Below are 27,917 nucleotides of genomic sequence, written 5' to 3'. Positions count from 1 at the left end.
TCTCTGCTTTTCTTAGCTGTAGCCAAGGCACTGCTGGATCAGAGAAACCTGACGTTTCACAACCGATCAGATTCTCTATTTGAGTTTTTTTTTTTTTTTTTAAACTGCATCTGCATCTGCTTTTGCTTTTTGTAGCTTGTGCGAGGAGACGTTTTGCATGTAGTATGTTCAATTCACAGTCTTACAAAAATACTATGCGTCGCATCGAGGTAATTCAAATTCTTACCAGATATGTAAAATAAATGTGATTATTTTCTCTTTGTTGTACCAGTTTGGTGAAAGGCAATTTTCTCAGAATATATATGGTATCATCTTCACATGACATCTCAACACATGCAAAATAGTGAAGACGTACTAGTAGTAGTAGTAGTAGTGTATATGTGCAACTAGTGTTAGTGGAAATTTGATTTGAATATCACAAACATCTTACATAACCCTCTTGACTCTTTAAGGGTGGCTTCATTTTGATCTCTAGGCCAATTAGTGGATCAGTTCCAAAGCTGTTTGACATGCGTAACAGGTCCCACAGTTACGGCACCTTCAGTCTCCTATACATCAGCCTCACAACTATTTCACTGTCAGTCAAGATAACTCTCTGTGGTATTACGTAACTACAGAATGACAGCAACTGTTGCTCAAAACAGAAGGCTTCGAGAGTTCATCTCTGAAACGCCAAATAGAGGATCCAGCCTGTACAAGAGTTACCATTTTGTCGACGAAGGATTTAAGTTACATATTATCCTACCCCACTTTAAAAAGCACCATAATCTGTTTGCATTTTGTGCTGTCAGTCATTTTGTAAGCGTAGATATCACTTTTTTCAAGTGGAATCTCATTTTGGAACAAAACCCCTGTTATTAAGACCCTTTATCGTGTTATGTGAGCTACAGGCACTCAAAGCTCGAGTCCACCAGACCACAGAATACAAGCTGTGAGAGACTGAGAATTTAGCAGCTCATTTGTTTCCTCAGCCTTAAAGAGTTGTCTAAGGGAACTGTAAGTACAATATATAAAAACACAAGGTACAATTGCACTTCTTTTATAGAGTTAAGGATAAGGATTGTGTGAGAGGGGGTAATGGAATGAGCAACTTGGGACCCTGGAGAGTTGTGAGAAGCTCCTCCTCTCCAAGTAAACCCCTCTCTTGCTGGGTATCTGGAACATGCCGGGTAACACATGTTAGGGGCATACTTCAGTGCTATGTTAGTTGCTATTCTATGCATCGTGTTATTCTTCTAAAAGACAGTGGCACATCTAGCATAGGATGGTATGGCTTGGTCAGATCAATGTAGGCTCTACTGAGAGGACGGATGGGGCCAGCAGTGTCAGTGTGGGAGTTAAATGCTTTGGGATTATTTAAAACTGTATCGATACACACAGGCCATCTGAGGACTTGTGTGGGAAGCTAACTTGCTAGCAAGGCGGTCACTCTCTTTTTCTGCCTGCTAACTGTGCAAAATTATTGATTCTTACAATTTTACAGGCTGTTGACAGTGTTGACAGACAAATATGTAAAATGTGACACGGCTATAACATTGCGAATGGCAACCCAAAACACACTGGGTTCACCACTGATCTAAAAATATCTGGTTTGAATAGGAATCTATCTAACAACAGGGGGTGAGTGTGCTCCCCACTAGCAAGCATTTTCCCTCTGCTTAGCCCTGCCACTCTGAATGTATCTACTGCACTTCTACCCTCTGTGAGGAATTACATTATGGATTTCTATTCTTCTCTTCAGACACAAGCGTCCTTCCTCTCTTAGCTGACATGATGAAAATCTCAGAGCACTTATCACTACACGCCATTTTTGTGGTACAGTATACAAAGGTCAATATAATATACGGTACTATTGTAGTAGCAGCAGCATAGGCACATTTCCAGGTGCATGGAAATGTCCCTTTGTCAGCATCAATTCACTGAAGGCAAAGTCAGCGCTATCTGACCGAATGATTCTTCATTAGTCTGTTACACTGCTGACCCCATGTTGAATGAAAGCCATCAAGACTCCTGGATAGCAGCAGGGTTCCTACACATTTTCCAATTCAGAATTCAATACTTTTTCCACAGTTTTTACTCTGAAAACTTTGGTTGGTGTTCAGTGGTGTACACTGATAATGGCTGAGCAATATGCCATATCAATCTAGAGATGAAGAGTATTCTTCACAGCAACAGATATCACAATTTGTGAAATGATATTCACAGCCTGGAAATTATCAAATTAATTTTCTATTAATTTCCAGAATTTCTAGACCTGTGTAGGAACCCTGTGGATAAGAGGAAGACATGCATAGAACATCAGACCCCAGGCTTACTGTGTGTGGAACAGAATCTACTGTTGCACAGGATCACAGCGCACACGGGACATGTGAAGTCTAATTCTCTGCAACATCACAACACTAATACAAAGTCTTACCTTACCCTTTTCCCTAAAGGCCTGGACCCAACTGGTACCCATGCCAAACCTACCCACAAAGGACACTAAACCACATTTGGGTTTCCCTCTTGTCATTTTCCCAATCCTAACCAAAACCAGTGGCCCACAAAATGTTTGAAGTGTATGGGAATGTACACATTTAAATGGAGCAATATATTAACATCACACAGTGTTGACCAAAATGGTGAAATGAGTGATCCACACCTGACTGCACTGAGGCTGAACCTCATTTTTAGCTAGCAGCAGTAAACAGATGCTTGTGGGAAGCGCTGCTGGTGGCTCCTGCTATTGCTATGAGACTACTGAAACCCCACTTGAAGTGCGGCACTCTTCTGCTAAAAGTTGAAAACATCAATTTGGCGCTCTGAGCACTAAGCTCTAGCTCAAACTAAGATCTCAATGCTGTAGGGAGCACACAACAGCACATTGTTTCCACAGAAAATAACAGTAAACAGAATCCAATGCTGTAAAGAAAGGTTCCTGGTGGGCATGCAGGCTTAGCGACTCTCAAGCTCGAGCTTGATTCTGTTGAGACTGCCTCAGCTGCTTCACTATAGTGCTTTTCCTTTTTAATGCAGACTTTCCTAAAGCAAAGTCTGCTTTATTGCACTGTCATTAGATTCACTTTAGAAGTCTTAAAATAAAGCACTGGGATGGCATATAGCTATGTGATTGATGGCATCATTCATCAGTTGGTGGCAGCCAACAGGCTGTTCAATGTTTACAGCTCTGTGGCCAAGCGCTCGCTCTGCCGCAGCGTGGCACGCAGACAAGCTAACAGGTGGGCCATGGATTGGGTGACAACAGAGCAGGAGCGATTCTTGAGAAACCCCACCAGGGAGCCCACCAGAATCACACGGCTCTCCATGCCTGTCCAGAAATAGAGGCATTAATTGGCCAACTGTGATAAACAGAAACGCACAAGCTGTAGGAGTGTGCAGCGGGAAATTCCCTTTGAGCGCGCAAGTCTTACAGCTTGTGGGCTTGGTAGCTGAATCACACTGGTTTAAAGTCTTGTGTTGCATTATGTTTCAGATTGTGTGCAGCAGTGGTCAGGTGAGGGACCCTCATCTCTTGACAAACATGTCACTTGTCTTACTCTGCATGCACACCGCTAGCAATCACATCAGCTTGCTACTTTCGGCTGACAGATTTGATAGCTAGCACGCTAGATTACTAGCTGTAGCGTCGGTGGTGCTGCAGTGGTAGGCAAGACATACAGCAATGCCATTACGTAATTGGCTTTTGATGGGTGATGTCATGGTTCAAAAGGTCATCTGCACTCAACTTTTCCATGTTGCTCAACGAGAAAACAAGGTGACTCTGTTCATAGAAAATGCATGGACTTCCAGCAACTGTTTTGCAGTTGCCTGAGGTGTGAACACACATAAACCATTCTAGTGGAGTGTACAGTAACCCTGCCCCCCACCCCCCGCCCGCCCCTCCCACAGCGGTTCCTTTAGAGTTAAGACAGACAGATGGATGGAAACGACATACAGACGGAGACTCTATTGTTGATCAAACAGGTCTGGCTGTGCCTGCAGCTCCAGCTGATGGTTGAACAGCTCAATCTCTTTGTTGGCCTCTGCGATGTACTCTTTAATAAACTCATCCATGTCTACAATGATAGTAATGTAAGGCAAGCAACAACAAAGTCACCACACACTACAGTGAAATAGAGAGGCAGGCATACCTCCATAATGATTCATGCTTACTTAAAATTACTTTCTCATGGTCACAAATTTGGGTTTAGTCAATTAAATTCTTGACTTTTCCATGACTATTCAATGACAGAGCGAAATTTTCATGACCTATATTTACTGGCATCTATGTTCAAATGTTTCTTTTTTGTTAAATAGCTGATTTCAATGTACATGGTTATGTTTTGGCTTACAAAATTAGGAGATTGCTATTTGATTTATTACTCCTTCAAAAGTAACAGATAAACCAGCAGCCAAGCTTGACAGAAACACTTGAACATATCAGAAAATAACAAAAAATCTAAACAAAACCTTGTGCATATGTGTCATTCCCCAAAACTTTTTCCAGGCCTAGAAGATAGAAGAAGCCTCAGTCCAGGTTTTATCTAGACAACAGGTTCCCTGAAAAGGATACAGGGATGGAAGCTCCTTTTTTCGCCAAAGATGTCAACATATTGATGACCGTTGTAGAAGTATCCTTGTGGGAGCGGGTCCAGGTGCCTGGTCACCTAAACAGAGACACAACATATTTATCCTGGTGTAAGCATCAGCCAAAGAAGAGAACAAGGGAAAATGCCAAGTGAGGCTTATATTAAAAGTTAAAAAGGAAGTATCATACTCTTTTTGCTCTTGCTGTGGCATGTATTGACCATGTACTTAATGCAGCTTCTGTTCACACAAAATTACGTTCCACCAATGATAAAAAATAAAACAAGCTGCAGTTACACAAAAAGACAACACTCACATGTATGCTCTTGATTTCCTGTGGTGAAAGGGTATTCCTGGTCTTCTTAGCCTTCCTTGTCTCCTTCTGTAAGCACCGAACAGAAACACAGCCTTGTAGCTACAGTACAATCTATTAACAAATACCTGGCTGTCCCATTTGCCCATCATGCTGGATCTATATATGAGCTGGATAGGTCAGTGTTTTCTGCATAACTGTTTTGTGGCAGTGGTGGTAATTTCTGATTTTGGCTCCATGTCCCATGTCCCACTCCCCTTCAGGTACCAGTTTTGGTTGTAGTATAGGGTGCAGCACAAAAACGATTCTTTTGTGGATAAATTATACCATCCAAACACTAATAATATACCTGTTTCTGTTTTTCAGGGGAAATTGATGTGAATAAAAATTTTTTGTTAATGTCACCTTATTAGCATTGTGTTTTTAATGTGGTAGTGCATCACTGCTGGATGAATTTAGAGGAAACACTGGGATTGGTTAAGTGTCTACCTGCTTGGCACATAGCCTGAGCCAGTCCTTCAGTCCATCCTGAGTTAGTCCCACACCATGAAAGATCAGGAAGCAGGATGTGTTGGGCTCCTGAGGGTCCTGGGCCAGGAGGTTGGTGCCCTGGACTGGGGCAACGCTCAGGTTCCCGCTCACTGCGTTGTAGCTCAACTCCATCATTCGTTCTGAGTCTGGAGGTTCCAGAAATGTAGGATCTCACAACCGTGTCTCACATACAGTTTTAGTGTAACGCTTGCTGTAGCAGCCTCATATGGAAAACAGCATGCTGTAGGTGGGGTGTTAATGTTTTAACATCCATACAATCCCTTTGCTCCCAAAATGGCTCACAGAACTCACGTGTGCAGTACAAAACAATATAAGACATGTCAAATGTGGCCCAACTCAATGTAAGAGATGTATAGAATGTACAACAGCTAAATAAGAGAATTAAAACAACTAAATAGAAGGTGATGTAAATGATAAACTATCCTAAAGACAGTGACTGAGATAGACACTAAAGGAATGCGAGAACTAGTTTCAGAATCATACAGCTCAACTCTCCACAAATATCTGCACACTCTCTGCACATCTCTTCACAGGCATCTGCACTCTCTCCTCATGCAACAACTCTACACAAGAATCTCAAATGAACACGGAGTGAGAAAACTATGTGGAGCAAACCAAACCAGTGGACTATGAGCTAAAGTCTAAACACGACGACACCAGAGCAACACTCGAGCAATATTCCTACCGTCAGCTGGTTCTTGCTTGCCTTGAGGGCAACCTTTTCTCTAATAATTCCCAAAAACTGGGAAATGCAAATGCAGGTCAAATATTTACCAAGGAAAGAAATCACATTTGTTTAGTATTGTTTAACAACAGACAAACTCTGTCTTAATTCTAAAACTCAACTTTGAAAATTAGAAAAATTAGCAAAACCTGTTTTTTATACAAGCAAAATAAAATGGAGAAACTTTATTCCTACCAGAAAACCTGACTTTTCCCCAAACATTGTACACGTTTCCTCGGAAGGGGTTTGGCCTCAGTGATGACTTGAATGCTAGGGTAGAAAATAAAGAATTTTGAAATTTAGTATAAAGAACTGTGAAAAGAATTATAAGATTACAATACAATACTACAAATAATACAATTTGCTAGTTTACATAAAAAAACCCACATTTGTAGCAAGGTGTCACAAGCGTAGTTACTACCATAGAGGCATACTGTAGTAGCATGATGCATCCTTTGGGAATACAGATCATTTCACAGCAACTGCTGACAATTACTTTGAGACCGCAGTCCTCTCCATATTTGGAGGGAAAGGCAGCTTATGTAATCATTGTCGCACCCTGCCAGCTCATATCTGGAGCTTGTGTCACGTGTAGGGGGTGTGGGGGGGGGGGCTTTCTTTCCGTCTCACCTTTACAACGGGTGACAAACAGAGGCCTCTCTAGGGGCCGGCTGAACACCACGCACTGCTGGCTGAGGACAAGAGACCCGGAGCCAGAGAAGAAGCGCCCCTTGCACCTGAAACACATCACGTGTGCACGTTACACACATGGTGAGAAATTTACACCAGATCCATCCAAATGCTAGTGCTGCTATAGTTTGTCTTTGGCTGGAAAGTTTGTTTACTCAAACAGCCGCTTTAACAAGCAACTAAACCAGCATTTGGTGGTTCTATTCTATGCTAAAAGTCGACTTGGCTGGTAAAATTTTGAAAGTGGCTGACAAACTGTTGAATCGCCAGTGAGTAAAAAAGTCCTGGTTACAGAGCTAACCATGCGTATGGTTGAAGCATCTCACACTCACACAGGTACATACTCATATGCTTGCTTGGGCGCACACACACACACAAAATAGGGCTTGAAGATGAGTAAATCAAAATAGCGGGCTCGGGGCAGATACCCAGTGTATATTATCTGAGGCGAGGATTTAGCAGAGGTTCATATTAGGCTGACCACTGAGGCATGGTGTCGAAATGGACAGGGTCCAGAGGGAAGGAGACCCCCTCTGTGTACATGGCAACTGCATGGCCAACAGCTTGTTACTGGGCTACTAGGAGGCAGCTGGTGATAGAACACAAGATGCCCTGTGGGGCTTTATAGCAATCAGCAGCCGATACCCCCACCACTGCAGCCAGGCTGCAATTAAACCGCAGGGAGGGAGGTGAGGCAGGACTGACGTACGCCGAGCCAGGAATCAACACCGATCTGTCGTTCAGTGGCCAAAAGGTTGAGTGTGAACTCTGTCAGGGGGGGTTGGGGGGGGTACGTGGACACACGAAGACACGTTGGGGTCACAGCCAATAGGATGGACCATGGGGGTGAAGGTCTTACCAGCCGGGGTAGAGGAGGTAGCGCGCTCTCAGCATCTGTGGCTCATTGAAGCCGCTTTCGGACAAGATCAGCTTCACATCTTCATTCCTGACAAAATAATGAATAAATAAATAAAAAAGACCAGATGGTTAACACTAAGCTTTACAATGGCCTTATTCCACTACATTAACCTGTGCATTAACCTATGGAAATATTGGACATGAAAATACTGTGCAAGCACTTACTGAAAACCTCCCTCACATATAATATAGGGTACTTTCAATTATGTTTTCTATACTTTGTACACACATCATGTTGTTATGTCCTTTTAAGAACAGAATGTATTAGGGAGATTTTCGTTACACATTACTGTGTATTTACAGTACAACCCTTTTCCATACGTTAATACACCAGCTCACACTGAAGTCTTATCCAGCAGATTTTGATATAGACTCAAAAACAGGAATAAAATGGAGGCTAGGGCGAATATTTTAGGAAAAGATAAAAGCTGTTAAATGACTGTTTGCGGCATTGATCACGATTCTGTGAGCGGCTACCTGGTGACAGCTCCTCTCTCTGCCAGTATGAAGGCTGCGGTGGGGTTGGCAGAGCGTACCAGCTGCTGAACATGCTGCATGAGAGGGTGCTTCTGCTCTGCTGTCAGCCCGGTGAACACCACTGTACTCACAATACCTGACATACGACGAGGCACAGAAGGAGAATATGAATTCCAGAAGAAACTGGCTGCCTTTCATGAAAATACAGAAACACTTCGATGTAGCCATCGCAGAAGTCCCACATTATATTGTGTTTGATTTACTGGCATTACTACTGCACTGTTATCCACCTATGACATGAATTTTTAGGGAAATTCAAGCTTTCTTCCCTTTTCATCCACCAGAAAGAGGCAAAGAATGGTCTAGCAAGTAGTAGTTTGAAAGATTAAGGTTTTGTATTAGAATATGCCTATTCAGCTCTATCTACAACCCTTACAAAAAACTAGGATTGCAGTGCTGTTGCAGTACTAGGAGGATAGCTGCAGGACAGATGCAGGATGGGATGTTTTGACCGCTACCACTGGACACAGTGATATGTGACAAACTTACTCTGTAAAACCTGAGGAAAATGTCACTTTACTTTGTATGTGTGATACTTAAAGGTACATAAAGATTTGCATAAGATTTGTACTGAACCCAAAACACAAAATTACCATAATATGTCTGTGGGGGGTGGATAAGACTGTTGATCAATACCAATGACTCAGCAATATTTTGCCAGGTGCTGAGATTTTTGCCTTTAAAAACTCACTTTCCAGCCTGTACTCTGTTTTGGAAACAAGCGCCCCCAACTAACATTTTCAAAGGGTCAGATTTGGAGGACGGTGCTACGAGCATGCAACAAATTTCATTTTCAACAAAGCAGTATTATTGTGCATCATAATATATTAGCTCTTCACTAGATGTTTCTGTTGGATCTCTGCTCTAATTAGCTAGCTTACTCGTCTCTACTGTGAAAATGGGACTATTATTTTCGTCAATTACAGATACACCGTGAGCTGTGCCGGAGACCTGTCGATGTTGTTGCAATTCCTTTGTCGCTGATTGAGGTCGATAAAAGTCAGAAATTACTTGATGCCCTTTAAAATTGTTCAGGAATATGTTTGTTACAAAACCCAGCAGCGCGATATATGGATGTGTGGAATGGCTATGTCGAATGGCTTCCTAGAGCGCATGACCCTTGTATAAAAATCAATATCAATACAGTGTTTCCTCTGTATTCATTCAGCATTGGTGCTCTGCCACAGCAAGAAAATTACCACCGCTGCTAGAGAAAATGTAAAATTAAAATAATAAAATAATAATAAAACACTATAATGTTTCTAAAAGAAAGAAAGTGTATTCTGGATGTTTAGAATTTACGTTTCTATTATGATAAGGTATCCTGAGGAAAATGTTTTGTACACTGCAGTAGAAGAATAACAGGAACCCATTTAACAGGAACCAATTTAAAATGATTACCAAGCACCATGGCTACATAAAACCACAGGAAACACTGGTACAGCAGTCTGAAGATCGTACTGCAGGGAGACTGGAGGGTATTACAATAAACAGGACTTACCTTGGCTACACTGCTCCACCAGCCTGGGAAAGGCAAACCTAGAGTAAAAGAGAAGAAGAGCACAGGGTGAGGAATTACCACCAGCCAGTTTGACTGAAGTTTGACTTAAGTTTGTTTAATTTAACAGCGACTTTGCCAGGTGACCAATCATCATTTCGAGGTTTTTCTCTATTCCAAAAACATACCTGGCTGGTAAACTTGTGAAAGTGGCTGGTAAACTCTGGAACCCGCAGCCAGTAGCTCAAAAAGTTAGTTTCCTGCCCTCAAAATAAGCCTCGTCACACATCGAGACTTCAGTGTGTAAAGTCGGGAAGTGTCCAGTCTGAGTTCTTGCCGGTAACAAAAGGTGTTCCACAAGGTTCAATTTTGGGTCCTGTCCTCTTCACCATTTATATTAATGATATTGTCTCTTCATTGAGTGGCTGTCAAGTCCATCTTTATGCTGATGACACCATTGTATATTGTATTGCTGATTCTGTACAACTAGCCATTGAGAATCTGCAACTTTCCTTTACTGCTCTACAAGATGCTCTTATTAATCTTAAACTGGTACTTAATGCAAATAAAACAAAATTCATGCTGTTTACTAGAGCCAGTAATACTGATTACAATAGTATGCATATATCCGCTGTGAATGGATCTAACATTGAGAGACTTACTGAATATGAATATCTTGGCATCTGGCTTGATGAGAAATTTACTTTTAAATACCATATAGACAATCTTGTCAGCAAACTGCGTCAAAAAATTGGCTTCTTTTACAGAAACAGAACCAGCTTCCCTATGATTAGTAGAAAGAGGATTGTTGAGGCAGTTTTCCTATCAGTGTTGGATTACAGGGATGTAATTTATAGAAATGCTGCTCCTTCCACTCTTAAACCCCTAGACACGGTCTATCATTCTGCCCTCAGATTTATTACTGGTGATAGCTATGGTACTCACCATTGTATCCTGTATGATAAAGTGGGTTGGTCTTCTCTGGCAGAGAGGCGTAATAAACATTGGTATTTGTTTATATATAAAGCCCTTGTTGGAAAGCTACCACCTTACATTTCAATGATGCTGGATTGGAACTTTGGACCCTATCAAACTCGCTCAAATGACTTGCTTATGCTTAAGGTCCCCCGAGCACGGTCTAAATTTGGAAAGTCAGCCTTTTATTTTAGTGCCCCTAATTCTTGGAATGATCTTCAACACACTCTAAAAATCAATACTCTACTAACCTATGGACAATTTAAAACCATGATCACAAACCTCCCTGCCTCAATGTGTAACTGTTTTAATTGATTTTCTTTATTCTCATCTATGTTTTGTCCTATTTATTTTTAACTTTTAACTTGAATGAATGAATGAATTCCACACCCTTCTTTCAATTTATTTAGTTTAAGAGCCCTCTTTATTTCATCTTGTGTGGCGTTCCATAACATCAACACTAACAATAACTCTGTTTATGACTCAAGGGCGCTTGCCAAAGTTGTGCAGCGATAAACAGGCTAATTCCATGTTATGGTTCTTGGCTAGCAATCTGATTATCCATCCTGAGGCGGCATAACTCATAGGATGACATCGTGACTGCGACTGGCAACTGACCAATGTAAAAGCTTTCTGTAATTTCATTTAATCTTAACGTAATTTATCCTGAGTTTTCTAATCGATCAGTGTTATCCCTCTCTCTCTCTGAATAACCATTCTGAGCCAAGTCTTCATAGCATCAAAGCCCCCTCCACCACAGACCCCCCCCCCCTACTGGTTTTGGGAAGCTTGCAGGCCGGGGGATCAGCTATTTGAGAGGCATTCATCTTTTCTGTCCTGATGTAATGAACTGTCTACATCCATCACAAAGAATGGATCATGACTGACTGATGAGCTCCACTGAGGAGGGTGTGTTGGTCTCTCATGTGGATCTGGGGGATTAGAGGGCTATGCTGAGGGGGGTGACAGGCAGGTCAGCTCTGAGCTGGGCTAAACACACCCAATTAGCGCCACAGTGGGGGTCTACGGACCTCTAGACAATCAATGGCAACAGACAGTGACAGAAGGCTTGTCAAAGTTGCCTCAAATGGAAAAGTCAGCGCTAACCACATTGCTAACTAAGGATCTTGTTGCACACTTTTCCACAGCTGGGCCAAGTAGGGCTTGTCAGAGTCAGGCTGGACGGTCATCACAAACGTTCATAAGCGGAGGATCAAAAACACTCTTAAGATATATTTTTACCGCTTAGCTCAACAGACAATCATCCATCTGGCCAGCAACATGCAAAAAGAATCAGCGAAATTTGTTTTACAGGAAAATTGAGGGACATATAGTGGTCGCCATTCAAGCATCTATCCTGCATTTATGCTGTGCTAGTACTGCAGACACTTACTTTTTCAATGTTATTGTGCAGAATCAAATGACTATATTGTAATTCGAAATTCATGTGTCTTAACCCACTAGTTACTCGACTATGTTTTGCAACTTGTGCTGGCTGAAAAAAGAACACAACTTGATTTTTCCATAGATTTTCTTGGGGGATAAAACACAAGGGCTAGTTTGGCAAGCATGTAGTAAAAACTAGGACTTCTACAGTGGCTACATCTGTATATAACTAGCACTGACTAGCCCTGTTTGGCTGTGCAGTGGAAACCAGGCTATTAACCGGAGTGGTATGTCATATTGTGTGGAGCAGCTCAGTCAATCTACGACAGTGAGAAGCTCTGTAAGCTTCATCTAAAGCCTGTAACAAAAGGAGAGTGAGATTAAATGTAGGACTGATCCTCTCTGTAAAAGGGAACCAGCCTTGAGTTTTAATAGCTAAACGTGTCATGTAACCTCGGTCTACGATTTACCAACATCCCATCCTGTCTGCCTGTCATTCTCTGGTCTGTCCGTGTGTTTCTTGAAAAACACAGCTGGGTGAAATCTTCAATTTGTATTTGCAAATGCTTCTCTGGTTTGTTTTAGTTTATTTAGAAACCAGATGGGTGGGGCGTGTCGCATAGGACAGTAAAAAATTGTCTGAGAAAACTTCAGACAATCATAGGAAAATATTCAAGAGTCAATTGAATATGCATGTATATCCATGATTGACAACTTACCTGACACTATCTGAACTGTCCTGATATGGTAAGCTTCACCCATCTGGTACTCCAGGGAGGTCAAACCAAACAATGAGAGCTTCATGGACGTGCTATTTCACTAGGTCTGTTCCAAAACCATGTCAGTCGGGGCACTTTTTCCACATGAGACAGATGTTGTGGCTTTAGTATTATTCCTGGGCAAGGTTTTTTGTTAAATGGCAACTCAGAAATGTAAGTAGCTCAGGGTCAGTGGATATGAAGTTGTTTGACCATGATATGTATTTGTCTATGTCTGTTGAAGCCTGTTTTGATGTTTCTTTTTAACAGCAGCAGCGATGAGCCCAAGACAAATATCCCCTCGAGGGACAACAAAGTTCTTATCTGATCTATATGTGAGTCTACTGTTGACAGTGAGAGAGAGATTTCACCTGTGCTCCATGCAGGAGGTGAGGGGGTCGACACAGGCAGTGACAGCTCCAATGGTGAAACAGGCCTGGACAACCGGGTCAGGGTGGAACAGCACCGCCTGGACCACATCCAGAACATCTGTGTATCTGTATGGAGAGAAGGAAATCAACATCTACAAATATCAACATCAGCACACACTGGCAAACAAACAGTGATTATTTCTATTTTGTAATTATTTCTCTAACCTTTATTTACCCAGTGTAGGTTGGCTGAGCACACATACTCTTTTTCAGCAATGCCCTGCTCCACTTTCACAATTACAAATAATGCGATGGTGATAACCATCATTTTACATTTTTTCAATTCAGCAGCACATATGCTTCTAGGAAAAATATAACTGTAGAACCCTGTTCATATTGCCAGGAAAAATCAATCAGTCCCCAAAGTAATCAAATCCATGGTAAATAGTAATTGAAAAAAGCCGTTCACGCTTTTATTTCCTCTTGCCTAGGCCAATGCAACTCTCTTTATTCCTGCCTAAATCAAAAGTCACACCTCCAGCCTGTACAGAATGCAGCAGCTAGAATTTTAACTGGTGATAGCAGAAGAAATCGCATCACTCCAATTCTGGTATCATTTCATTTAATGTGTTGGTTTCAGAGCTGACTTACAGAATTGATTTTACTGATCACTTTTAAAGCATGGATTTGGCCCCCAGTTATATTTCTGACCTCTTGACCACTGAAGAACTCGAGTGCAAGTGATACCTGATGAAGACCTTCAGTGGAAACACTGCAAGATAAATAAATATATGGGAACATTGCCAGCATTGTGCGGCATTCTCTTTCTTAAATAACAATAAAGGGCCCACGCATTCGCTGCCATCTTAGGAATGCTTTCAGAAGGAGCTCAGGCAACAATCAGTGTATCATTGTCGTCTTTTAAATGGCTTCTTAAAACCTATTTCTACAGACATGCTTTTATTTAATGACGTTTCTTTCCTCTATTGTCCCAGTATATTGATTTGCTGGCATTAACTTGCCCCCCTTACCCTCATCAGGGTTTGTATCCCTCCTCCATCCCAAGAACTACTGTATGTTTTTCTTCATTTCTTGTGTAACCTTGTTTCTATGGCTACGGTTATACTCATCATTTTAGTGCGACTTTTATCATCCAATCATGCAAGGCCAAATTAATTATGACTAGTCTAGATGCCAAAAAACAGATTTGGCTCACGTTATCGGATCTTTAAAACCAGATATAGAAGTGGTCAGGCTTGCATTGTGATCACAAGTCTACGCAGTCTGGACAAAATCCAGCCACAATGAACATACACCCAATGTAAAGGAATGGAGAGGGAAGGTGGAGAAAAGTAACGCAAACACAGATTTAAATACGTTGTATATATAGCCACAAGAGACACATAACAGCATTTCCTGTTGTTTTGACTGTGAAGCACTTTCTAACTTTGTTCAACAAAACAGATATACAAATAAATGTAATATTATGAGTGTTATTCCTACTTTGACAAAATGACACCTGGCATTAAGTAAAACTGACTATTGGATATTACTGAAGTTATTTGCAACCAGCTTTCTAGAGGATGATATCATCATCATCATCATCATCATCTTCATTATCATCAGTACTTTAAATATTGACCAATCAGATTTTTCTCTCTCTTTCTGGATAAATAGTGTTTTGGAATGACACCCAGCTCTGCTCTCCTGTATTATGCTGCTTTTCCGCCGCATGGTACCGGCTCAACTCGCCTCGCCTCGACTCAACTCTACTCGCTTTTGGTAGTACCACTTGGTTTTCCACTGCAGATAGTACCCCCCCCTAAAACTGGTTGTCATAGCGACGCCGCAACGCCGCATGAAACGCGACACACACAGAAACAATGGTGGATATCGAAGGGATGGTGTTCTTGATTCTCGGTATGTGGCTGTTAGTCACAGCAAGGAGACAGATTTTATTTCAGAAGAGGCTGAAGGCAGCAAGACAAAAGACTGCTCTCTGGTTGCTCAAAGGCGACGCAAGAGGGTAAGCTAACCTGGTAGCTAACATTAGCATATATGTCCCGTGACGATTCTCCCTGACCAATCAGTAGTCTGCAGTGTTTTCACGTCACCTTTTGCTATCGCCTCAGCTCACTTGGAACCTCGACGGAGGTGCTACCAAAAAAAGTACCAGGTACCAGGTAATATGGTACCTGGTACTTGCGAGTAGAGTCGAGTCGAGTTGAGCCGGTACCATGCGGTGGAAAAGCGGCATTAGTTTCTCTGTCACCTTCTGTATCAAGCTGCTCGGCGGTCTTTCTTACCCAGGAGAGAGCACCAGCAGGCGGGGTTTGCCCCCCGGGCCTCTCTGGCTCTCCAGGAAGCTGGACAGGTAGTGCTGGAGGTGGGAGGCTGAGAAGCTGTCACAGCTGTCAGGACCAGGCTGGTACACCACCCACCTGCGGGTGCAATGAAATGCAATTATTATTACTATTATTATGAAAGTACTAAAACATGAGAGAAACAAAACAAATTGTATAAAAACCGGTCTATAAAAATGTGTTTTAACAAGTGATTTGTGAATGAAGGACCCAGACGACAAGGGTCTGAGAAAACCTAAGGAACATGTTGGATGAAATCTCGCTCACCTTCCACCTTCTTTGTTCAACTGGACCAGGAAGTTGCAGAGCCTGTTCTTATGGCTTCCTGGCAGTCCAGTGATGATGGTAATGACAACCTGTTCAGAGATTTAAAAAAAAAAAAAAAAAAAAAAAAAAAATCAGCCTCCCATAGTATCAGCTCCACTGTGAGTTGACTGTGAGGGGAGGGTTTTTCTGCATATCCAAGGGTTCTTTGAAGGACCCAGAAAAACACAAAACTATTCATCTTGTGTACTTTTTCGAATAAGGAAGTTTCAGTGCACCTCAGCCAGTGTGCTCACCTTGTCTCCCTCGCTTGTGATTGGGTTCCTCAGCTCTGCGGAGCTGAAGAGCGCCCCCAGGTGGTCATTCAGAATGGGCTCCTGACCCACACTACTCAGGGCAAAGTGCTGAAGGAACCTGGCCAAGGACATAACACACAACTCAGAAAATAGAAACCGAATCAGGTTTCAAAGGTTTCAAAAAGGAATCTTGTTGCTGAAATCATATTTGTAAGGCACTGGACTAAAATGAGAGCTACGATAATAACGTAATGCTAAGATCTAAGTTTTAAGATTTCTTGAATCAGAGAGGCTTGTACTTCTGATTTGTTGTATTAGTTCCAGTACACACTGTGGTTTAAAAATGGCTCTTCCTTTGTATGTGAACAATGGTAGTGCAATTAACTGATCTTTGTTTTGGGTGTACACGCTTAAAACAGTTGGTTGTCTAATTATAGTGGGTGACAGATGCGTAGGGGAAGACAAAGAAGTTGCCAAAACGTGCTGTTACTCCCGCACACTATCTTTCTTGCTATTGCTTTAATTGCAAGAAAAACAAAGTGTGTGGCAATTTCTTTGCACTGTTTATTTTGGGTGTGGAATAAGGCCAAATAATAAATATACATTGTCTTTACACTTTTTCTCGCAGTGGGAAAAAATTTCCAACAGTGGTGCTGAATGAAAGGCTAAAATCCTCTTTGGAGAAGGGATGCTGATGATTTCGTACTCAACGTCAGGTTTTATTACTGGTTTGAAAAGACTCTCAAGCACTCTATTGAAATGTTACTGTACTGTGTGTACTAACATGTCCTGCTCTGGTAGCTGGGAATACGAAGTCTTCAGGCTGCCTCTGCGTTTGGCTACTGGTGGCTCTTGACTGTCATGCAGCTTCTGCAGTCTGGTGTGCCTGGGTGAACAGAGTCATTAAATTTTTTTCATTCTTCTAATTACATGGACAAAGATAACCGCAGTTACCTCCCTTATATAATAATAATAATAATAATAATAATAGCTTTATTTGTATAGCACTTTTCTAAAAACAATGTTTACAAAGAGCTTTACATACAATAAAACCCCAAAACACAGTGACGTAAAACTACCACAATAAATGATAGAGCTGAAAAATAAAATAACATCTAAATGCGAAATGGATTCACCATTAACACGGAATCACAATAAATCTATGGTGAGAATGGTAATAAGCCATATATATCAGACAGATTGCAGGACTCTCCCAAAATCTTATGACATGGTGTGGCAGGGGCATGGTTAAAATGTTGGTAAATGATCACACTGATGTCCCCATTTAAATTGTAATGAAATATTCCTACATATAAATTTGGGGTTGTGACATTTTGAACTGATCTTAAATTTCAAAATCTGTGGGTTACACAGATTTTCTCCAATTGTGTGATATATCAAAAGCAAAAACTGATTTCTATCTTTTCAAATTCTTTGAAATGTACAATGGAATCTAGGATATAGAACATTTATATACAGTCATGAAGGAGATTCAGTTTCCTTACATGTTCCTCTGGTCCCAGGTCAGGTGTTCTTGGTCCAACAGTTGCAGAGTGAGTCCAGAATCAGAGCTTTGCCACACTGGCAAAACCTGTAACCAAGAATGAGAAGGTTCATACAAGTAGAGCTGTAATCTGAAAACAGCAGAAAATCCACAAGAGAAGGTAAACTCAAAAACCATGTTTTTCAGTCACAGACCAAATTTAAAGATGTAGATCATCCTGGAACCAACACAGAACCATCACACCCTGTAACTCTTCTCCAACTCATTGGTCCCCCAAAACCATTTATTTTCACATCATCTGTAAACCAAATCTAAATATCTATTTTGTATATTTGTTAGCCTGTCATGAATTAGTCAAGTCGACAATTTTTAAATTATTGTCTCTGCTGTCATCATACTATAAAATGCTAAGTAACTTTATAATGTTGGCAAGAGACTGGTAGCCTGACTAGTTGGCTGTATTCAAGATGGCTCATGTGTATCTCCAATCTCAGACCCTGTCAAGGCCACTGGCTAGAGGTCTTACCTTGGAATAAAAGGCCCTGTGGCTCTTAGACTTGGGCTGAAGAGCAAAGACCACACACTGGTCAGAGCTGTGGAGAGGGAAAGGGAGGTGGGAGAGCACATTGCTCTCGTACTCCACAAACAGAGAGGCCACGGCACCAGAGTCCTGGCAGTAAGAGGATACAAGCTAAATCACATACAGGTAGGTACAGTAAATAGCACACATATTAGGAGAGAGAGTTGGTCCTTTTGCTGCTGCCATTGTTCTAGCACAGTTTAATATGGAAGACAGTAAGGATCCCATTTAAGTCAGTATTAGACTTTTAAATCAGTATTATACTGTAGAAGATTCAACTGCAAAGACAAAAAAAATCTCATGTATATTACACAGTATTATACTGTTGTATATTGTATATAGTAAATATATGTGACCAATTTTGAATTGAATTACTGAATTATATTACATTATTGTAAATACTAAACAAAAATATAAATTCTTTTGGTCATATGTTTAACATGCATACCGTATCATAGAACTTGATAGTCCTGATGTGATCCTTGGACAGGGTGATGCTTCCATATTGAGGATGGACAAACAGGAGTCCCTCAGAGAAGAAGCTGATTTTCCCTGGGATTAGCGTTTGAAAAGGAATAGAAATTATACAGAATCACAACACTTTTTTATACAAGACACTTGCACCTGACCTGATCTTGCTCCTCTCTTGTAAAAAAAAAAAACCTTCATTTTTTCTCCCTTACTCTTATTTCTTGACCTAGCACTTCTTTATAATAAGTGATCATTCTAGGGACAAAGGAATATTTGTTCCTTTTATTGGTGGGGCACTGTAAATTTTACCCCCATTATTGGATGCTGATTATTGGTTGCATGCAAGTGTGAAATCTAGGAACTGGAGCTTACCCTACTGTTGCACTCTATCAGCTAAATGCCTCAAATGTGACTGTAAATGAAGAGCATTACCTTCTTCTGGTGTGGAGAGCTGGCTATTGGAGAACACATATGCAGCATCTGCTACAGTCAGAGCAGTTCCCAAACAAGTGGCTTCCTCTTTCTGCGAAAGACACACAGACCATGAGGGCACATGTACATGTATACAAGCATACTATACACATATACTGTACATATACTGCAATGGATATCTTAAGCTTTTGAACTTACCTTCATAAGGTGTTGGGCTTGCTCAGATTGCTTGACATCAGACTCCATCTAAAAAGAACATGACCGTAAGAATTTTGGCAACAGCAAATAAATGATATTGGCAAATACAATAAATATTTTCTTTGACAGCTAAGCTATGGTGTAAAAATCCAAATAAAATCACTTTAGGACCTCAACTAATGCCAAGGGGCCCTCGAGCGGCTTGGTGGCCCAGAGTGAATGTGTGTAATTGCTGAAAACAAGCATGCATTCTCAGCAATACACTTTCCTGGATAAATAACACAACTGCAAAAAATCCTGACTAAGTCACTACAGTCTGTGTCCAAACACTGGTTCTTTTTATTGCATAAACATGAGCCCATATAAGAATGTGTGACTGTCTTTCTCCCATTTTCAGCCTCATACATACCAGCCAGCAGGCGTAGCGAGGCACAGTAGTGGTCAGGATGGTGTAGCAGCTGTCTGAAGACATACTGCCATCTGCAGGACAAAAACAGACTTGTTTGGCATGGAGAATAAACAACAAAGCCAAAGACTGACAAATATGCAAGATGAATCAGAAATACGATCCTCTGGAGAGGAAATAGGCTATTTTTAGACTGCTCCTCTGTTGTTTCAAAATGACTTTTGCTTATTTGTGTTTACGGTGACCTGTGGCTTTGTCCTGCTTATGTAAATCAAATTTCCTTTCTGGAATCAATCAACGATCTATTTTAATTGAATTTAATCTAATCTACATCTTGCCTTTCTGTTGAATGTTGATGCTGGACTCCAAGAAGGACTCAGAGAAAACCACAGAGCCCAGGTCCCCCCTGCCCCACTGCAGGTCTGGGATGTCATGAACAGTCATGGAGGCCTGGGAGGGACAAAAGAGAAACAACTCAAATTGCTAAAAAGAGCTTTTCCGGGGAAAAGTCAACATAGTTCTTAGGTCAAGGAAAAAGTAACATGCTTCTTTCACTTACAGTTTTCACTAGATAACGACTTTCTTCATCATTCAGAGGAATGATCCTGAAAAAAAAAACACCACAACACATATTGTTGTTGTTGGACTAAAACCACATATTTACAGAAAGGAAGGAAACAATATTGTTTTTGCCATTATGCATTTTTGAAACACAATGGAAATTTAACAGGTTTCAGGGGACTGAGGGTCATAAAACTCATAAATGCCCACCTAAACTTTCAATTCAACTACGGAAAAAAAAAAAAGTTAGTGCAGAGCTGGTTATTAGGACAAAAATAAGCAAGGACAAGTAGGCACCCACCTTCCTTCCTTATTCACTGCTTGAATGTTGAATTCACTTTTGGATCTGAGGAGGGAAAACACAGAATCAAACTAAGAATCAAACGAGATTAGGCTTGGCCAAAAGTCTCAGTAGCTTTAGACATTCCAATCTGATGTCAAGTCATTTGATTGCATAAATCCAACCAAAACAAACAAGTGGACATTGACAGAGGAAATTGGTACCAGCTGAGGAAGACAGAATCTGTTGGATACGATCTGCTTTGTAGAAAAGGGACTTTTATATCAGTAAAAAGGCAACATCCTTTGTTTGCATGATACCCGAGTTTGGAAGCATGTATGTTACACACAAATTTCACTGTGATATATGGATGTGTATTGTTAGCCCATGTGAACTGGGCACATACAGTTCATGACACTGAAAAAAATGTAAATCAATCAATCATTACCTGAGAGAACTGCGGTACTGACTCAAATTCATGGAGTCCAAAACCACTAGAAAGGTTTGTTCTGCTACATCCTTGGCCTAAAAAACATAAACATTTCTCAATTAGCAAAATGCAAATATGTAAGATAAATGTTAAAATAGGTGCACTGTTCGAGTTATTTATTTATTTTATTATTATTTTTTACCTTGGTAGCACTGAAGGTACAGGAGTAGCATTTGATTCCTGAAAGGACAGCTTGGACAGCAGCTGAATAAATCTGCGACAAAAGCCTGAAACAAAGAAATCACCTGTTACACTCAGAGCATTTAACACTGGCTACAGCTCATTGGGGAATATATCATTTATGAGACTCGAGATCAAATTACTTACAGGAGCTCTGTTTTCTTTTGCGGCACGTTTTGATTTCCTATGAGTGAAACAAAAAGTGCGAACAAATTTGATTAGTAAAGATACAGAGAGTTGAGGCCGAGTGACAAATTAAATGAAGTAAACAAGAATTACGTGAAAAAAGAAAACAGAAAAAAACACTACAGCGAGGTACATACTTGCTCTTAAATTCTGATCTAAACAATGTATATTCAGATTGTAGGTGGGCCACATCTAAACACTTGTTTTGTTAGCCTGTCATGATGCGAACAATGTCAGATTTTAGATACTGTGTTTGTCTACAAAATGGTAAGATAAATAACTTTTAATGCTGACAGTCATAATGAGAGAGCTATGTATCCCGCTAGGACCCAGATGGTCTGTATATACAATCTATAGCTGCACAGGAAAATGAAAGTCAACAAAGTCATACAGTAAAAGCTCACCAAAGTATGGGGTGTGGGTGGTCCCGAAGAAATAGGTTCGAGAGCAGGCTAGAGGTCCCTTGGGAGCCACACACTGCAGAATCTAAAGGACACAAACAGTTAGCTCTTGTGGAACCAGACACAATCACAGCAAGCAATCCCACTTCACAAATGACACGGACAAAAGCGGTTTAAAGCCACCTGAATCATGTGAAAGTTGGGGTGGTCATACACTAGGCAACATTTTGGGGAAATGTAGATGGCCAACGGGTCAAAAATCACTTCAAATGTTTCCTGGCAACAACATGCTCCAACATTTTTAAAGCAATAATCCTGAAGTAACTCCTTGGGCACTGCAGCCCAAAACACTGCTCTGCATATCACTGCCCTTAAAAAGTCTAAGTGTTGACTGCTGGTTGTTCCTGGTTACTTCACCAGGTGGTGCTGCAGGCCAGTTTTCCTCTTCATCTTGAGGAATGTGTTTGATCAAACATTAACAATAAAAAATGAGTTCTATTAACACATTGGAAATTTCACACCAGCCACTAGTCAAATGCTGGGAAATTTTGGCAATGGCAGGTGAGTTTGTCTAATCTAACAACCACTTTGACAGGTAACAATTAGGATCTGGAATTAATGTTTCTGTTCTGTCCACCAGCCACTGTGGCAGGTAGATTTTAAAATTAACAGCTACTTCTTTGCACCATAATAACTGAGGCAGAAAACCATGCAGGAAACATTCAAATCAGATCCACAGGCCATAAAATGTTTATAACATCTTATTTATTATTCATTACTCACATTTTTCCCACTTGGTTTGAACAAAAATTGTGTCCCCGTTATTTACTTACTAGAAACTCACATTTGAGATTTAGATGGTCAGAAAGCTTCTTTATTCAGTCAGCAGTACTGAATTTCATCAACAGCCAAATTCATCTGCTCTCTTCCGCTGTCAGCAAACAGTAACCTACATTCTACGGGTTTATCCGCATTTGGCAGGTGGCGGGTGTTAATTTTGGATCCTGAACCAGCCATTAATGTCCTATGCTATTTTAAAATCTAGCTGGATGATTAAATAGTGATTGTGGCTGGTAGAATTTGGGATGCACCAGCATTGTAATTGGTGGAAAGAAAAAATGAAGTTTCCAGCCTCAGATGGCGGTAGATACGGTGTGAGCTAGATATTTTTTTCTCATAGTATATTGATTCTATTTTTGAGGGTTTTTTTTGAGGATGTTCCCTGCACCGTGCCTGAATAAAAGCAGTGGCATGCACGCATTCTAACTCATTCAACTGCTGCTCTCCTGTCTTACCATGTGCCTGGCTGTAGAACCTTGAGGCCCTGTGCTGCGGATCTGGTGACTCTCAGAAGGAAAGTTGAAGGAGTAGCTTTCCAGATCATCCATGGAGGAATGGCTTCCAAACAGCACAAAGGGCTGCCGACTTTTACTGAAACAAAACAACAAATGTATGTGAATTTTTCATTCCATAATATGTAGTAAGTACATGACCACTTTTATTAAGCAATCAAATTCTAGTTTCAGTATTTAACATTTCTGGACATACAAAAATACCTTTTGTCTGTGATGTTGCTCGAGATCAGGCCATGGGAGTAATAACTACGGAATGCCTGTGGATTGACAAGAGCACAACTTATGTATGTTGTAAACCTGGGTCAATACCATTTGCAAATACTCTTTGCTTGGAGTACCAAATGGGTGCACAATGCCACATAGGTACATAAAGTGCTAGAAAGTTTAGACAAATAATTGAAGTCAATTTAATATTCTCTTAACTGAGACCTTAGTTGTCACTATCTGAATTGCTCTGATGTGGTGAACCTCACCCATCTGTTACTTTAAGCTTGTTAATGGTAACACTTAGAAATATTTATTCGAGTCACATCTGATTGAGAGTACTGATTTCGGAAGCTTTTAACTTGAAACCCATCATGAAAACAAACTTACCTCTCCTGCCTGTGCTTCAGACAGCTCCAAGATGGACAGATGGCTCTCTAGGTCCATGCTGGAGTAAAAGCAACTCCACTGCTTCTCAAAGTTAACCAAGTCCTAAAAAACAACAACACCCATGGTCTTAGACAGTATGATTTATGATAGATACCTTCAAACTTATGATAGTTAAAATCAGGACAGGACACAAGTCCACTGGCCACAGTTGCTGGTAAATCCCAATATTAACCAGCCACATTTTTACCAGCCCAACATGATTTTTGACTAGAAGAGGAGCTCCAAATGATGTCTGGTAACCTGCCAAAGTAACGGTACAGTAGACAAACTAACCAGGATTTGGCTGGTGAGAGGTGTATTACAGTGTATTTTAATCCATCAAATAAATTTAATCCATTGCTCAATTTATACAAGTACGGCGGAGCATTGGTCATGAATGGATTAGTTGGAAGTACAAAGTCCACAGGGAGGTGTTAAGAGTGGTTAGAGTGACCATCTTGTAATAAAGAGGTCACAGGTTTGAACATTACAATAACCACGTCACAGGAATCCTATGAAAGTTAGAACAGCTGCTGAATAAAGAGGTTCACAGTGTTACCTCTGTGAGGAGATTATCCAGAGACACCGGGTCTAGTCTGGTGTAGATCTGCCACAGCCTCTCACTCATGTCCATTAGCTGGAAGACAAGGGATACATACATAAAATGAGCTGAAGCAAAAAGCAGAGGAACCTAGATGCACAATTCTTCCTTTTCCTCACTGCAGCACTTCATCATTATTTTGCAAGCATTTAACATTGCATGTGAATGACAGGGTATTTTTCATAAGAAGAGATAGCTTCCTATAAGTTACCCCACCCTTTAGGAACTGACAACAATCTTTCTCTTTTTCATTAAAGTTTGACAATACCTTGTATTTCATGGTAAAGAAGCTTCCACCACCAATTCCTTCCAGGGCAAATGCTTGAATTATGGGCCACTTTTCCACCATAAACATGTCAAACTTCTGCATGTGTCCTGAAATAATAGGAGATCGAGTATTATTACCTGTGTTGTTTGTGCACTGTAATTACACATTAATTAAATATTGCCTTGATAATAAGTGGAACAAAAATGTAGTGAAACTACATTGCATTTATGCAACTACTGGCTCACTGCACTGTAATGTAATGAGTGTGTGAATGCCTGCCAAGGTTTCTTGATTACATCTATGGTGAATGAATTGTTGATTAAACTGTACTCTCGTACCCTGGGAACTGTAAGGTACTCCAATACGACGGCAGTCCTGCACCATTGTGACAAAACTGGAGATTTTGAACTCCTCTGCGGCCTCCTCATCTTCATACTGTGAGTAGAGGTGGGAACAGATAGGTTTCAGGATCAAGAACGAGAAATCTTCAAATGAATGTATTTGTTTACTGTGCATACAGTTCTGACGCCTATATACTGTAGATAAAATTCAAGATCAAGATCAGTACTCCTATTCTTAGCTTATGCATGCAGGAACAGTATTCTTAAACACAGCATCAAATTCATAAAGATCAGGAGAAAGGAAGGAGCAAGAGGGAGTTTTAACCTCTGTCTCGGTCAGGCAGTAGAGATGCAGGTTCCTCCAGTGGGAGACATAGGGCAGCAGGTAGCTGTAGTTCACTGGGTTGCAATACAGGTGGACACACTCGGCCTTGATCAGCAGGATCACATCTGGAAAGAAGAGACAGGTAATGTGTCTTATATTGTTCATCAGAGTAGATGAAAACTAAAGCAAACAAACACTTGAATTAAAATTGCAGCCAATGCCAGTCTAGAAACGCACCATCCAACATCTCTTCAGGAAACTCCTCGAGAAAGTGTTCCAGATTCAGCTGGTTTCTTCCATATAGTCCATAGAACAGGTAGGTGGCCAGCTCAGTGCAGCCACCGTTATATCTGCTGTCAATACCTGAAACAGAACAAAAATACATGAATATTCATCATGTTAGGGCATCTGAATTGTCTTATTTACAATCTAAACTGGGCAGTTTATTTGGCAGTACAGTCATAAAGGCCGGTCGTAGAAGTAGGATAAAAGTACGATAGGATCAAACATAGGATGTGAAGTTTGCAACATACCAAGAGAACAGAGGATGCCATCAGGAGTGGCAGTGCCACCATCACTGAGAAGAGACTGGACATGGCGCAGACGACAGCAGCTGAAAAAGTTAACAAGTCATGACTTTGTAGATTATTAACGTTAACTTCAGAATAAAATGAGTAATTGTATTGAACCAGCAAACGCTAATTATACATTAGCTTTAAGGGTCTTGGCAAGACGAATTTAATTGGCTGTCATAACAGTGCAGAGCAAAACAACATGGTTATTTCTAGGATTGGGGTGTTTTGGCACAGTTTAATAAAAATGTAGGTAACATTATGTAACTGGCTGTACAGCTAGCTAACGTTAACGTTAACGATTTTAACCGTCGATAGCTGGCGTTTGAACGTCGTCGAATAACGGACAGCTGTATATGCTAACGTTAGCCAGGTTAGCTTGCCAGCTTCATCGTAGCTTCGTATTCCGTAAACACAAATCGATATTAACGTTACCTGACAGCTGGGTTCATTCCCGGGTATTTCCCGTTAACTCTCCGTATACCCGCCATCGTAATTATTGTCACAGTGCACACAATTCACGTCTCAAACCAAACGACGTTATTTTCAGGCCGAATACATCTTCGCCATCACCCTGGAGAACGTCTACACACAAGATAGCATAGCAACCGACTGAACCATTCGCTATTTAGGGGCGTCAAGAAAACCGTAATGATATTTTGGGGAAATCCTGACAATATATACCATTATTTATTGTAATTTTAAACGTTAATTTTAAATGTTTGTTATAAATATAGTAACACACTTAATGTTGGACCGTTAAACCTTTCATAATAGGAAATGCATTCAACTGCTTAAGACTACCTCCCCCATTTTGCATTGTAGTATTGTCTTGTTTTGAGCCGTTTTGACAGCGCCCGGCAGCAGCACGGCCAGGGGGATGGTGCAATCCCTCAGTAATAATGTCAGTTAATGCCTTGTGTAGGAACCCAGTGCATGTACATGTCATTCAATATTATAAACAATGCACAATGATATCAATCTTAAATCCATAGTTTACATCTAGTATTCCTCCTTTCATTTCATGGCTTCATCATAAGTGATAGATTAGAGAGTAGAGAAGTAGAAATAGATTTTTGACCAGGCCTGCTGAAGCCAATGCAACAGTCGGTCAAGGAAATGGGCCTTTTTAGATTTTTTGAGAAATAATAGTCAATTTTGTTTGAAACTGTTGCCATTGTTGTTCACCCATGTTTGCATTGTGAATGTGCACATCCACATTGATTTTGTCCCTTTAGTCAGATTTTAAATTGCATGTCATGGCCCTAAAATAATCAACTATGCTCCATCTCTGTGTGGGTTGCTCTGTGTAGGCTGCTACAATATGTCTGATTCAGCAATTACACATACAGAAACAATCACAGGATGTATGACAGACTGGCTCTATTGTGGAGAAGGCTGCAACTTAATGGATTAAGGAAAGGAAAAGGAAACTGAGTGAATTGGTTTGGGGGTTAGCAAATCTTCGCGAGTTTGCTTTGGTTTCATATATTTGCCTCAAATGTTCAAACTTGTATTTGAAATGTAGAACCTTTGCTCTGTTTGTTCTATCTCTGCGTGTGTCTGTGTTTGTGTGTGTGTGTGTGTGTGTGTGTGAGAGAGAGAGGGGGGGGGGGGGGGGGGGGGTTTGAAGAATTTTGTCTTAAATTCACCCACATACAGGTTTAAGAAGAAGTGCTGCTTTTTATTTGTGACCTAAACAATCCTTGCTACATCACTGAACAGAAAGCCTACAAAACATACAGTACAGAATGAAATGTGCAATACTGCTCAGCACTCAAGCGTGATGTCAGGCATGAGGAAGAAGCAGTAGTCTACTGTATTGATTCTAAGTTGCATTGCGGAATGCATTTCCTTGACAACAAAACTGTGGGTCACATGTTAAATGTTGTGAGCAGGAAGCATCTCTCCTTTTACCCTCA

General features: G+C 40.8%; 1 protein-coding gene across 1 annotated transcript; it reads right to left on the bottom strand.

The window, feature by feature from the left end:
• Positions 1 to 110: 110 nt before the first annotated feature.
• On the bottom strand, positions 111 to 26,560 carry dnaaf9 (dynein axonemal assembly factor 9). The gene is made up of 38 exons (XM_071922508.2): positions 26,431 to 26,560; positions 25,957 to 26,036; positions 25,661 to 25,786; positions 25,424 to 25,548; positions 25,096 to 25,192; positions 24,758 to 24,864; positions 24,448 to 24,525; positions 23,850 to 23,951; positions 23,457 to 23,512; positions 23,196 to 23,331; positions 21,904 to 21,985; positions 21,461 to 21,497; positions 21,276 to 21,360; positions 21,092 to 21,168; positions 20,665 to 20,709; positions 20,362 to 20,407; positions 20,141 to 20,252; positions 19,806 to 19,876; positions 19,397 to 19,444; positions 19,199 to 19,289; positions 18,744 to 18,847; positions 18,242 to 18,385; positions 17,717 to 17,802; positions 16,996 to 17,097; positions 16,212 to 16,329; positions 15,919 to 16,007; positions 15,595 to 15,729; positions 13,289 to 13,414; positions 9,802 to 9,839; positions 8,241 to 8,376; positions 7,705 to 7,791; positions 6,786 to 6,892; positions 6,351 to 6,425; positions 5,369 to 5,556; positions 4,883 to 4,948; positions 4,553 to 4,646; positions 3,935 to 4,055; positions 111 to 1,155 (listed from the first exon to the last, which is right to left on the bottom strand). Exons 1-37 carry the CDS (start codon positions 26,484 to 26,486, stop codon positions 3,946 to 3,948), a joined length of 3,462 nt encoding a protein of 1,153 aa, XP_071778609.2. The 5' UTR covers positions 26,487 to 26,560; the 3' UTR covers positions 111 to 1,155; positions 3,935 to 3,945.
• Positions 26,561 to 27,917: the final 1,357 nt, after the last annotated feature.

The sequence above is a fragment of the Centroberyx gerrardi genome, chromosome 17 (assembly GCF_048128805.1).
Source record: "Centroberyx gerrardi isolate f3 chromosome 17, fCenGer3.hap1.cur.20231027, whole genome shotgun sequence".
In the NCBI taxonomy this organism is placed as follows: domain Eukaryota; kingdom Metazoa; phylum Chordata; class Actinopteri; order Beryciformes; family Berycidae; genus Centroberyx; species Centroberyx gerrardi.
The sequence above is the reverse complement of the archived record's forward strand: the minus strand, read 5'-3'. Positions and strand labels throughout refer to the sequence as shown.